At 47.8% G+C, this 13,934-nt stretch overlaps 1 protein-coding gene across 2 annotated transcripts in view; it reads left to right on the top strand.

The window, feature by feature from the left end:
• Nucleotides 1–2,407: 2,407 nt before the first annotated feature.
• Nucleotides 2,408–13,934, top strand: part of PTPN21 (protein tyrosine phosphatase non-receptor type 21) — a 79,834-nt gene continuing 68,307 nt past the window's right edge. Inside the window, exons 1-2 of one of the 2 annotated variants that reach the window (XM_038545501.1) lie at nt 2,408–2,483; nt 6,651–7,037. In XM_038545501.1, coding sequence (XP_038401429.1) covers nt 6,858–7,037 — 180 coding nt within the window. In that variant the 5' untranslated portion in view covers nt 2,408–2,483; nt 6,651–6,857. Of the gene's footprint in view, nt 2,484–5,884; nt 7,038–13,934 lie in introns of those variants that run through there. The other variant, XM_038545502.1, reaches the window with a different exon arrangement.

The raw sequence follows: 13,934 nt of genomic DNA, 5'->3' as shown, positions 1-13,934 counted from the left end.
TTTCTTTTTGAAGAAGCTAGTTTATTTTTTTTAAAGATTTTATCTATTTATTCATTAGAGACACACAGAGAGAGGCAGAGACAGAGGCAGAGGGAGAAGCAGGCTCCCTGCGGGGATCCTGATGTGGGACTCCATCTCAGGACCCCGAGATCATGACCTGAGCCAAAGGCAGATGCTCAACCACTGAGCCACCCAGGTGCCCCTCAATTACAAACAGAATTAATTATTTTTTTCTATCAGAAACACATGTAATCTTAATTGCTTTTAGCTCCATTGCTTGACTTGAATCTTGCCTGGGATTTGTTTTCTCATAGCGCTCATACATCAATGATGTACGTACGGTGTGTGTACATCATCTTCCACTAGACCAGAAGTCCTCTGTGTGCAGGGACCATGAGTTAGGCACAGTAAGGACTCGATAAGTGGCTGCTAATTGTCGATGAAAATGAGAGTTAAATAAAATTTAACACAAAAAAGCTTTCTAGAAACAGTATTTTTGGGCAGCCCCGGTGGCGTAGCGGTTTAACGCCACCTGCAGCCGGGGGTGTGATCCTGGAGACTCCAGATCGAGTCCCACATCAAGCAGATCGAGTCCCACATCAAGCAGATCAAGTCCCACATAAAGCTCCCTGCATGGAGCCTCCTCTTCCCTCTCTCTGCCTCTTTCTCTCTCTCTGAATAAATTAAAAAATAAAAAATCTTAGAAACAGTATTTTTTTTTAAAAAATCACTTAAATTAAAATGCGCAGGGATCCCTGGGTGGCGCAGCAGTTTGGCGTCTGCCTTTGGCCCAGGGCGCGATCCTGGAGACCCGGGATCGAATCCCACGTCGGGCTCCCGGTGCATGGAGCCTGCTTCTCCCTCTGCCTGTGTCTCTGCCTCTCTCTCTCTCTCTGTGTGACTATCATAAATTAAAAAAAAAAAAAAAATGCGCAAAATAAAAGCTTCCCTGCTCCAGTCGCTCAAACCACATGCCAGGTAAACGTCAAACAACTCTTTGGTCATGGTTGTTAGGGTCACATAGTTTTAGTCCTTCACTTAGGTATTCCAACTGAGTAATAAAACCGGTTAAAAATATAGTGATCATGTAATAATAAACACTGCTAATGGGGTCTAGAGTTAAATGAATCCCTTCCCATATATTTTACACAAGTTACCCCGCAGTGATTCTTCTTCTCACTTTTGAAGAGAGGAAGCCCGATCCTGGAGTCCCAGGATCGAGTCCCGCGTCGGGCTCCCTGCATGGAGCCTGCTTCTCCCCCTGCCTGTGTCTCTGCTTCTCTCTCTCTCTCTCTGTCTCTCATGAATAAATAAATAAAATCTTAAAAAAAAAAAAACCCATAACTATCCAAAAAAAAAAAAAAAAAAAGAGAGAGAGGAAGCCGACACAGAGAGAGGTCAGGAAATTTGCACCAGGTTCCCCAGCTAGAGTGTTGGCGCTGAGATTTGAACCCAGACAGCTTGACCGTGGAGCCCCCCTCCCGAATGGCTCTACCGGGTATTGCATATGCATACAGCTCTTTTGGAGACCTAGAGGTTATTTGAGGCACATCAACCTTTTGGCGGGGGCTGGAGGGGTGGATAGAAGGGGACTTTCCCACCCAGTACTTAAGGGTGTTTCCTCCACCTTTAAAAAAAAATTATTTATTCATGGGGGACACAGAGAGAGAGAGAGAGAGAGAGAGGCAGAGACACAGGCAGAGGGAGAAGCAGGCTCCGTGCAGGGAGCCCGATGCAGGACTCGATCCCGGGTCCCCAGGATCACGCCCTGAGCCCAAGGCAGACGCTCCTTTTTTTTTTGTTTTGGTTTTTTTTTTGGAGGTGCACGGAAGTAAGACCTAGAATCTGGGAGCTGTTCTCAGAAGTGCACAGCGGTACACGGACCGCTCTGGCGATATAGCGTCCTGCGGGCCCTGGAAGCACGCGAACATCCCCCTGCCCACGTTTGGACTGAAAGCCGCGCTGTATCTGGAAGCCCTTAAAATAAGCGGTCATAGGAGGAAAGGCGCAGCGGCGCGCCCCCTCGGCGGCGGCCGGGCGCAGCTGTCCCCCCGCGCCCCCCCGCGCCCCCCCGCGCCCCGCCGCCCGCATTCCAACTCTCTGAGGTCACGGGCCGCCGCGGCCGCCGCCCCGGATCCGCCCGCCCCCGGGGGAGGGCCGCCCCGCCGCCGCCGCCGCCCCCGCCCCCGCCCCGCCGCCCCGGCCCGTGCGCCTTCGTCCGTCGGTGCGTCGGTGCGGCCCCACCCCCGCCGCCGCCCCCGCCGCCGCCGCCGCCGGACTCTGCCCGGGGAATGGTCCGCGGGCCGGGGTTCCGGAGACAGGAAGTGCGGCGCGCGGGCCCCATGAGCGCGCGGCGGCGCGGGCTGGCGTGCGGGCGCGGCGGGGGCGGCGGCGGCGGCGGCGGCGGCGGCGGCGCGGCGGGACCCCGGGAGGCCGGGCGCTGAGCGGGGCGCGCGGCCCCGAGGATGCGGGAGCGGGAGCAGGTGAGCGCGCGGGCCCGGGCGGCGGGCGGCGGGGCGTGTCGCCCGGCGGGGGCCCCGGAGCGCGTCCGCCCGCCCGGGACCCCCGGACCCCGCGGCAGGAGCGTAACAAAGACCGGAGAAGCCTTCCCTTCCCAGCTCCTCCGCGGTCTGCGGCACTGCGCTGCTACCCGGGGGGCGCGAACTTCTGCACTCCTTGCCGGCTTACTTCTGCATCAGGGTTCTAGCAGTCTTCTAAGCCTTTTTTTTTTTTTTTTTTTTTTTTTTTTGGTGCTTCTCGGAATATTAAGGTTTGCCAGATAACTTAGGCGAGGAGGCGAGGAGGGGAGGGATTGTTTGGTGATGACTTGTTTTGCAGTAAAGAGTGTTTACTCTGGGAAAAAGAATTCTTGGGTCTGCAGATTCCGGCTTGTGATTTCTGCAAATCCTGATTAGACTGGCCGCCCTTGGCATGCACGTCTTCTCTCTTTTGCTGCGAAAGCCCTATAATCACAGCGCGCACTCGCAGGCACGTTCGAAACGCGCCGTGTGCCCTGACGACCGCTGAACGCCTAATTAGCTGCTGGCAGATTTTTTTTTTTTTTTTTTTTGACTTTGGGATACGACAGTAATTTTACTCTGATAGTAGTTGTGTTTTGTTTCTAGGGTATCTTATTCTCGAGTATCTACGCATATTGTCCATGAGAAATATGTTTGATTTAAATGCTATATAGATCTGTATGTTACTCTAAAGATGCCATAGACCCCCTGTGATTATTTTGGAGTGTCTTTGGCAAAATTACATGTGGGGAGGATCTTAGCAAGGGTGGAAACGACAGGATTCAGAGTTACAGGGTATTTGACAGACTTTTGAAAGGGAATATGAAAACGTTAAAATGAATTCACAGATACCCCAGACTGCCTTTTGAAAAGTGGAACAGAATTTAACATGTATCTCTTATTACATTCAAAAATGGTTTTGTAGAGAAAGTGTTTCCTAGCTTTTCCTTTCAAAAGCCAATTATGAATGATCTCTTTAGCAGTTAGATAAGCTATAATTGCAGATCTTTCAAGTTATTGTATATTATTTTACACCTGAAACAGACCCCCCCCCAAAAGCAACTTACATTTCTACTCTATTGGAACATTCATAACTTTGACATGATTTGCTAGTGAAAACTGAAAATTAAAATGTGTAAATCATTGATAATTATCTAAATTATTAAACAGCATTATTTTAACACAGGTTTTATATAAATACGCAGAAAGCAGGCTATTCTTGTGGATAGATCTTGGGGAAAAATGCATCCTTATATCCACACCCATATTCACCCCTCAACTTTTCTGACACATTATAATATCTACCAAAATAAAGAGGAGACATTGGTTTTTCTTTATCTGATGTAAAACATTTCAAATATCAGGAACAACTCAAAGTTTTACTCTGCATTTGCTTAATCAGAGCTTAAGTTAATAATTAAGTTGTATACTGTAATATCTGCCTTCAAGGCATAGGTCTTTCCTTGTAATGAAGAATCCACCATATTTGAACACTCAATACAAACATTAATCTTTCCTCTGCATATATGCAATATCTTCCCTTCATCACACTACTTAACCTCTTAACCTGTCCCATTTTTTTCGTTACCCTAATTTGTATATAAAATTGAAATCCACCACCTCATCTCAGAAAGGTATTTATGTAGTATATGTGGTATGTCATATATATATAATCTCTTAATATTTGTATCATACAAAACACTGATGGCTTATCAGGCAATTTTCTTTTTTTTTAATTTTTATTTATTTATGATAGTCACACAGAGAGAGAGAGAGAGAGGCAGAGACACAGGCAGAGGGAGAAGCAGGCTCCATGCACCGGGAGCCCTACGTTGGGACTCGAGCCCGGGTCTCCAGGATCGCGCCCTGGGCCAAAGGCAGGCGCCAAACCGCTGCGCCACCCAGGGATCCCCTATCAGGCAATTTTCTAGTCAAAAACTTATTAAAGTTCTCATCTCATGATTTTTTTTTTATTCTGCCTCAACTATATTTAGTTTATACCCTGACATAGCAAAGAGCATTTAAAACAGCAAAAACCCCCCCAAAAACAAAAAACTGCAAGTGAAGACTCTTTTAATAATACTTATGTCACCCCTCCCCCCTTTAGTATGGTGCTTTTACTCATAGAAGGTACTCAGCAAAAGCTGTTGTTTAAAACAGCCCTTTAAGTATTCCTTTTTTTTTTTTTTTCCCTTCCTTTGGCCTTCTTCCTCTGGTCCTTGTTTTTAATTTTTCTGGCCACGTGGGCATAACCAGAACTCCAAGGGCAAAAAGCAAACCACCACCGACCAAAGCACGAAAACAGAAACAGAGGAAGCTGTGGCTCGGTCCTTACTCGAGATGCAGCCCTGTATGTAATTATAGCTCGCGTGTAATCTCCTTAAGGGCAGTGACGGCTTAGGGTTCGGCTCATCTTAGATTTCTCACACTGCCCACTAGGCTGCCTCGTCCTCAGGGACGCAAGACACTTTTGTGGAATGGAATTACAAAACGTTAGCTTGGGCAGAGCCCAGTGGAATAGCTGCGTCCATCGCCTCTTGAAACCCAGACGCAGGAAAAGCGGAAAAGAGCGGAGCCCTGGGGAGGAGGAACCTGGGATCCGTGCCCAGGGCGAAGCTGAGCTACAGCCGCTCCTTCCCTGGCCTGGGTTCCGCGTCTCCCAGGGGAGAGGATGGAGGGCTGCCCCTGCCCCTGCCCCTGCCCCTGCCCCTGCCCGCGGTTCCCCGGCCAAGTTCAGGGTAGCCAGCCGCGGCCGGGCCTCGCTCGACGGTTCTCAGCCATCCGTCTAACCAGGCGGCCTCCACTCAGAAAGAAAAACAAAGGGTGGGAACCGTCCCGGGACTTTGTTGACTCGCTGGCCGGGGCGGGGAGGAGGAGAAAAAAACCCAGGCAGTGTGACCCCCCCCGCCCCCCCGCCCCCCATCGCCGCCGCTCACGCTGTTTGCTCCAAGCCCAGCAGTTAGCATCAACAGGTGTGTTTAGAAACGTTGTAAGTCACGTTATGGGGGGCGGTGTGTGTGCGTCCCGAGGCTGCAAGCCCGGAGCCGGACCGCCCCCGCCCCCGCCCCCGCCCCCTTCCCTGGGGCTCGAGCTGGGCGGGGGGAGGGGAGGGGGGGGCAGCAGGGGCCGGTCCTTCCGTCGCGCGTCCGTCCGGAAACGCGGGCGGCGGGCGGAGCGTTCCGGGACTTCTGAGGCTGCGCGTTGGCCGGGGCAACGCGGCGGGGAGGACGCTGCGCGCGCCGGGGGCGGGGGGTTTGAGTCCGAGCGCGAGGTCCCCGGCCGTCGATTCCCTCCGCTCGCCCGGCTCGCTCGGCCCGGGCCGCCCCTGGAGAACCCAGGATGGTGCTTCAGGCTTCCGGGCCGCGGCCCTGCTGGGGCGCAGGCCCGCCGCCCCTCCCGGCGGCCCCATCGGCGGGGAAGCCGGGGCCGCCCTTTGCCGAACGTCCGTGCTTCGGGTGGTAATCGGACAACCCGCATTCCTGGCGTCCTTCGGGCTTGCGAATCGATCGATCAGTTTGGTGACGTAGACGTTTGCAGAGCCGCAGCGGCCCTGCGGGCGCGTGTGGGGCGTTTCGCCTCCCTGGACCTCGCAGCTGCCAGAAGTTCCCGGGGATCCCCCTCCCCCCCCCCCGTGGGTGCAGGGTCCCCGTGTCTCACGGGGCGTGCTTAGCGCTTTGGGAGCTGTTCTTGTGCACCTCATCTCCTGTTAAGGACTCGAGCACCCCCACACCTGGCGCTTTAGGGAGCCAGCAAAATTAAGGATAAAAAAAAAAAAGAAAAGAAACCCTCGAAACTTGAGCGCGGAGCCCCTACAGGCCGGCTACCGAGTTTGGCGGCCCGGTAGCCCCAGCCGCGATCCGCTTGGGCCCGGAGGTGCCTCGCGTTATCCGAAGGCTTCCAGAGGGCTGGAGCCGGGTGGTAGGCTCCCTCCCTGGCCGCCCAGGTCCTGGTGATACCTTCTTTATCCAGGACGCAGTGGGGGGAGCTTGTTCTTTGGATAGGGCTTTAGTGATTTTTTTTTTTAATTTTATTTTTAAAAAGCTCAAGAGGTGGAGGTGGGGGAGGGGTATACAAATACAGACAGGTCAGAAGTTGCCCTGGCCCCTGTAACCGGTGTCCGTCTGTCCCCAGCACTGGCGTGGATGCTCCCCCCACCCGGCCTTTGGGGACTCGGTTGCCTTTTGATGGCGGCAGCAGCTGCTGCTGGGTGAGCAGCCGGAGACTGTCCAGGACTCCTCCCGGCGGGAGAGGAGCTTGTTCCCCCGCCGTCCCCACCACCCGATTGGTGGCGGTGCCTTGCCCGCTTGACCTGTCCACCGCGCTCGGAGGGAGAAGAAGATGCCCCTGCCGTTCGGACTGAAACTGAAACGCACCCGGCGCTACACGGTGTCCAGCAAGAGCTGCCTGGTTGCCCGGATCCAGCTGCTCAATAACGAGTTTGTGGAGTTCACGCTGTCTGTGGAGAGCACTGGCCAGGAGAGCCTGGAAGCTGTGGCCCAGAGACTGGAGCTGCGAGAGGTGAGCCCCCCAACCCCCCAAAAGGCTGTAGGCGTCTTTAGCCTGGCTTTGTGCCTTCCTTCCCAGCCTTGTAATGCACGCTGCCCCCTGTGTTCTCCAGGGAGGTCCCTGGCCATGATGTCGGAGTTTGCAAGCTCCCCCTCCCTGGGAAGAAGGAATAGATACAGAGCAAGAGGTCTTAGAGCAAGCGGTCTTTCTTCGGGTGTACCCCGTAAGATCACGAAGAGTGCCCTAGTTTTGAAAATGCTTATATTGGCTCCCTTAAAATGTAATCCAAAAGCAAATAGTAATGCATTCAGGATTATCCAAGTCCCCCCCCCCCCCTTCTTTTTTATTTATTTATTTATGATAGTCACACAGAGAGAGAGAGAGAGAAAGAGAGAGAGGCAGAGACACAGGCAGAGGGAGAAGCAGGCTCCATGCACCGGGAGCCCGACGTGGGATTGGATCCCCGGTCTCCAGGATCGCGCCCTGGGCCAAAGGCAGGCGCCAAACCGGGCGATCCCCAAGTCCCCCCTTTCTAATATAATCCCAACTGTGTCCTTCTGATCTAGTACAGTTTACTGACTTTCATTCACTGACTCTTTTGCACAGACCACGCCAAGATTGTAAAGTTATATTGTCTGAGCTTGAATTCTGGTTTCCTCACCAACTGGCTGTTTAACCTTGGATGAGTTGTGTGACCTCTTTGGGCTCTGGTTCCCTGATCTAAACCATGGGGATAATGCTCAAGAGCGGTTGTGTGATTTAAAGTGCATGTAAAGCCAGCATTTTTTTTTTTTTTTAATAACTTTGTCTTTTTATTTTAACTTTTTTTTTTTTTTTTTTTTCAGTAATCTCTGTACCCAATGTGAGGCTTGAACCCATGACCCCAAGATCAAGAATCACATGCTCTTCCCACTAAACCAGTTAGGTGTCCTGAAGCCAAAGAGCTAATAACAGTGTTATAGTTATCATAGGGAGGTTTGTCTTGGAAAACCCCTAATCTTGTCTGTAGGAAGTTGTGGAGTCCTCAAAGATCCACATAATGTCTTAAATTTAAGATGCTATGTAAGGTGTAATTACTATGTAAGGCCTAGTGAAGAAAAGGGCTCTAATTACAGTTAAGAGCTTTCCTGTCTTTGGCTGGTTGGTTCTGGGATAAGAGAAAGATGGAGAAACTGGTTATTCCCTGTAAATGCCCAGGTTATATTGCTAACTGGAAATCCCATTGTCATAGTGCATAAAAAGTTAGGAATAGATAAACTGTGTACCCTGTGACTATTAAGAATCATTTGATTATTCCATATTAAAGAGGTGTTAAGTGCCAAGGATATATGTAGTAGGAGCTCATGCTAGTATTGACACCATTAAGAAAACAGTCTGATCCATGCTATGATAGGAAAAATAAAAAAAAAAATAAAGGGTGCTGTAAACAATAGGGAGAGGCAGCAGAGAGGACAGGGATGGTGCAGGGTGGAATTTGTCCAAGGCTGGAAAAGACTGTTCCAACAAAGGAACTGCAGGCCAAAGACTTGAGGCAGGTGTCTATCTGGAGCCTCAGGTGGGGAGAGGAAAATCCATACTGCTGGGTTTTTGTTAAGGGGTTTGGGTTTGTCCTGAAAGTAGTATGGAAGCTAGTGAAGGACTATATTTTATTTAAGTAATCTCTACACCCAACATGGGGCTTGAACTCAGGACCCCAAGATCAAGATTCTCACACTCCTCTGACTGAGCCAGCCCGGTGCCCCATTAGTGAAGGATTTTATTTTATTCATTCATTCATTCATTTTATTATTAGTATTATATTTTTAGCGAAGGATTTTTATTTTTTATTTTATTTTTTTTAAAGATTTTATTTATTTATTCATGATTGATGGGGGGGGGGGGGGCAGGCAGAAAGGCAGAGACACAGGCTGAGGGAGAAGCAGGCTCCACACCGGGAGCCTGACACCGGACTTGATCCCAGGACTCCAGGATTGCGCCCTGGGCCAAAGGCAGGCGCCAAACCGCTGAGCCACCTGGGGATCCCCTAGCGAAGGATTTTAAACGGGGTTTGGTGATTGTTTTTTTGAAGAGCAGGCCTTCTGAAAGACAAGTAAAAAGGAGTATTTGTGGGGCAGGTGATAGTCACTTGGATCTGGAGGGGGATGGAGGGAAGTGGCTGGAATCTGGAGATACTCAGGACCTATCTGCCAAGTGTGGAGGAGGGCTAGCCAGAAGGTCCAGGTTGATACTGAGGGTTCCAGTAAATGGTGGAGTCTGTAACTGGGAGAGGAAGCATTAAAGGAAGAGCAGGTTTGAGGGGCAGAGGGAGAGGTGTATGGTGAGATCAGTTCGGGAAGTACTCAGTCAGAGATGCCAGTTGGAGATGTTGAGCCTGTGGAGGCATGTGCAGGCTTGGAGCCCAGCTAGGGGGAAGGATTTGGGAATCATCAGCCTAGGTCAGTTCATCAAAGGCGGGAGAGGCCATGAGGCTGTCTAGGAGAGAGAAAGATGTAGCGGATCCCTCAGGGTTGAATAGAGGAGGCCGAGAGAATTAGGAAGAAACTGGAATGGAGCACAAAATAGGAGAAAGTAAACCAGCACAGCCTGCCTCAGTGACTCGCTCTGCTTACTTGTGTTTATTACATATTTTTTGCTTCCATCACCCATTTTTCCTTTTTTAAAATTTTGGTTCTCTTCCCATCATTTCTTTCTTATGCACCAAGTCTATGCACAGCCACCACAGAATTAACTTCTTGAGGAGCTGTGGTTAATTTATTTTTGTAGCCAGAATACCAGGCATGGAATGTGCTCAATAAATACAGGCTGCACTGCGCCCACATTGCTCTGTTGGTCAGGAAGTCCAGGGAAATTATCATTACTTGTTTGAGGTTATCATACCCGGGAACAAGCACCTTCACCCTGCTGGGGATACATAATGAGACTGATTTTTAGCACAAGGGTAGAGTGCTTTGAGAGGGAACAGGCACGAACCCTAGAAAATGTCTTAGCCTTGGACAGACTATCCCAACATTTCCAGTATTCAATGAGAGTCATGGTTAGGAAGCTAGTCTGTATAGCAAGCAGACTCTTCTTTTCAAAGCTCCAGAAACTCTTCTCTGTAGCATATAAACAGAGAGCTCAAACCTCAGGCCTAATTTGACCAAACGACTGTTCAGAAAGTCCGGGTCAGGGCAATACCTGTTCTGACATTGTGTCCATGCATACGAGATTCATACCAAGAGCTGTTGATGTTTTGTCACCTTGCACTATTCTCCCATCAGTCAGACTCAGAATTATCATAATAGATGGATTTGGCTGATAATCACTGCTACTGCCCAGATTGCACCTGGGGGAGAAAAAGTCTACTTGCTTAATCGAATACTATTTTACTTCTATAATGGCAAAGGCTACACAATAATACAATGACAACACTACCCAGAGGCTTCAACTGTATCCGTAGTATTTTATTTCTTAAGCTGGATGTGTGGGTATATGTTCGTTAGTCTTCATTTTTTTTTTTAATATCTCAGATATCTTATAACATATTAAGAAACTACAAGCAGTGGGACGCCTGGGTGGCTCAGCCGTTTAGTGCCGCCTTCAGCCCAGGGTGTGATCCTGGAGTCCCGGGATTGAGTCCCACATCGGGCTTCCTGCATGGAGCCTGCTTCTCCCTCTTCCTGTGTCTCTGCCTCTCTCTCTGTGTCTCTCGTGAATAAATAAAGTCTTTAAAAAAATAAAAGAAAGAAACTACAAGCAGCAAGGTTAATGTACTTGTTTGCAATTTAGTTAACTTAGATGAACTTTTTCCAAATTCACCATATTTGAGCTGTGGAAAGTGACTTTTAAAGATGGAGAAACATTATCCCCACAGGAAAATATTGCTGTTCATTATAGCAACAGCTTCTCAGAGCTGGAGAAATTCTCTGCATATCATTCATTCTGAGTTTCATAACACGTTTTCAAGAGAGATTGTGAAAGCCTTTGTAGAGTTTAAAGGGAATTAGAAAACTTTCCAGTTTGGAAAGTATATGTTATAAAACTTTGATGGAGGTGGTGAGACAGAAGGGTGTCATCTGGGCACAGCTGCTCCCACGGGGCAGTGTCACCTTGGTAGAATCAGCACAGTTTAAAGTGAGGTGGTTCAGCTTAAAAATCTGTTGTCTTTAGGAATAAGACCTGTGTTACCTCAACTCCCTGAGAAGGATATGTAAAAGCAGGTTGCCAGTTTAGTAATTTACAATGAGATGTGGAACCACCAACAGTCCCAAGTATGTATATTCCCTGGCCAGGCCACGTTCTCCCTGTAGGCAGGCCATATGGGAGCCAGCATAAACTAGAAGTTACTTAGTGAGTATGGAATCAAAAACCTTCCCTATCTTCATAAGGGGAATGGTGCTGCCTCTGGTACCAATTAAGTTCCTTTGAGTCTGGGTATCCTTTCTGGGCAGTACTTAGGTGGGCACTGCCTTTATTTGCCTCTAGAGAACACTCTTTAATAGAGTAGTTAAGACATTTGCAAGTTGAATCAGAGATGCTCGAGTTTGGGGACACTTGTGTGGCTTAGTGGTTGAGCCTCTGCCTTCAGCTCAGGGCGTGATCCTCCCCACGGGCAGCCTGCTTCTCTCTCTGCCTGTGTGTCTGCCTCTCTCTGTGTCTCTCATGAATAAATACATTTTTAAAAATCTTAAAAAAAAAAAAAGAAAAAGAAAAACTCGAGTTTGGACCCCAGTGCTGCCATTTATTAGTTCTATAACCTATCAGTTATGTGATCCAGTCCAAGTGACACACCACATCATTACATAATTCATAAGTCAGACATCCTGTCTACTTTATGCATGTCTCTCCTTCATTTATAATAGTTCACATAGATGAAGTTGTCTTACCTGGAAAAAGGCAACATGAGACTGAGAAAAGAACTTTTACAATAAAATAACATTTTTTAAAAAGTGCTTTTGTCCAATTATATTTGGAGTTGGCATTTTTCAAGTCTACTGTTTTTCATCTGTGGATTGGGCTGTGAGGATTCAGTGTTAGATGAAAAACGTTTAGTAGAGGGCTTGGTTTGTGAGAAGCTCTCACAAGGGTGATGCCCACCTGTATGTTGTAACTGACCAACTTCTCTTCAGATTGATTCCTTTGTAAATATCTTGTATTCTCTTAGTAAATGGAAGAAGCAGTGTTTATTCATAAAATGTTCTTACAGTAAAAACAAGTGTAGTGGCCACTGGTACTTTTTATGTTATTAAACTTAAAATTTTAGTGTACTGTAGTAATTTAGCAGTCATATTTGAACCTTTTTCATGCAACTTGAAATTAATTTGTACAGTGTCACTGCCTTGTTGCTCCCCCTCCCAAAACCAACAGGACTTCAGTAGGTTTATATTTCTCTATTTGCCTCTTTCTTCCCTCTTGCCCTCAACCTATGATTAAAAACAACAAAAAAAAGTATTATGAAATTTTGCATTAAGATTTTTGTTTTTTTTTTCAGGGTGTGTCTTTCTCAAAGATTCTTTATTTATTTATTTATTTATTTATTTATTTATTTATTTAAATTCAGTTAGCTAGCATACTTAATTTCTGGTGTGTTTTTTTTTTTTTTTTTAACTAGGTTCCATGCCCAGCGTGGAGACCAATGCAGGGCTTGAACTCATGACCTGGAGATCAAGACCTGAGCTAATAGACACTTAGCCCACTGAGCCAGCACATACTCCTCAAGGATTCTTTTTAAATCTTGTATGGGATCCCTGGGTGGCTCAGCAGTTTAGCACCTGCCTTTGGCCCAGGTCGTGATCCTGGAGTCCCAGGATCGAATCCCGCATGGGGCTCCCTTCCTTGAGCCTGCTTCTTCTCCCTCTGCCTGTGCCTCTGCCCCTCTCTCTCTCTCTCTGTGTCTCTCATGAATGAATAAATAACATCTTTAAAAAAATAATCTTATATCACATTTGATAATCATATTTTTATCATGTCATCATGGGTTTTAATTAGATTCATTGCAAGCTATTATTTCTTACAAGATACCTTCCTTTGTCATAAAGCCCTTATTCAGCTTAAATTCATACATGGTTGGTGGGGTGTTTTGTTTTGTTTCTCTTTTACGATTTTATTTATTTACTTATTTTAAAGATTTTATCTACTTATTTTACACAGAGAGAGTGGGCACAAGCGGGGCAGGGGGTGGGGAGTGACAGAGGGAGAGGGAGAAGCAGTTTCCCTGCTGAGCAGGGAGCCTGACCTGGGGCTTGATCCCAGGGCTCTGGGATCATGACTTGAGCTGAAGGCAGATGTTCAACTGCTGAGCTACCCAGGCGTCTAAGATTTTAAATGTCCAGTTAGGAAATGGAACTTAAAACACCCTAGAAGCTTTTTTTTATTTTTTAATTTTTTTTATTTTTGAGTAATCTCTATGCCTAACATGGGGCTCAAACTGAAGACCTGATTTATCAAGAGTCACATACCAGGGCAGCCCTGGTGGCTCAGCGGTTTAGTGCCGCCTTCGGACCAGGGTGGGATCCTGGAGACCCAGGATCGAGTCCCACGTCGGGCTCCCTGCATGGAGCCTGCTTCTCCCTCTGCTTGAGTCTCTGTCTATCTCTATGTTCTCATGAATAAATAAATAAAAAATCTTAAAAAAAAAAAAAAAAAAAGAGTCGCATACCTTAGAGACTGAACCAGGCAAGTGCACCAACCCTTGGAGGCCTTTAAAAAACGAAAACAAAAACAAACTTTTATTTATTAAGTAATTCCCTACCTCCAATGTGGGGCTTGAACTCATGACCCTGAAATTAAGAGTCACATGTTCAACCGATTCAGCCAGCCAGGATTCTTCTGGATTCTTTTGAAGATAATTTTTTCATGTTTTTGCTGTGATAACATTATGTGTCAGCTTTATAACACTCTGCTATTTCTGAGCGTTTTGCGTGTGTATGG

This window comes from Canis lupus, chromosome 8 (assembly GCF_011100685.1).
Source record: "Canis lupus familiaris isolate Mischka breed German Shepherd chromosome 8, alternate assembly UU_Cfam_GSD_1.0, whole genome shotgun sequence".
Taxonomy (NCBI): domain Eukaryota; kingdom Metazoa; phylum Chordata; class Mammalia; order Carnivora; family Canidae; genus Canis; species Canis lupus.
This window is presented reverse-complemented; position numbering and strand designations above follow the sequence as displayed.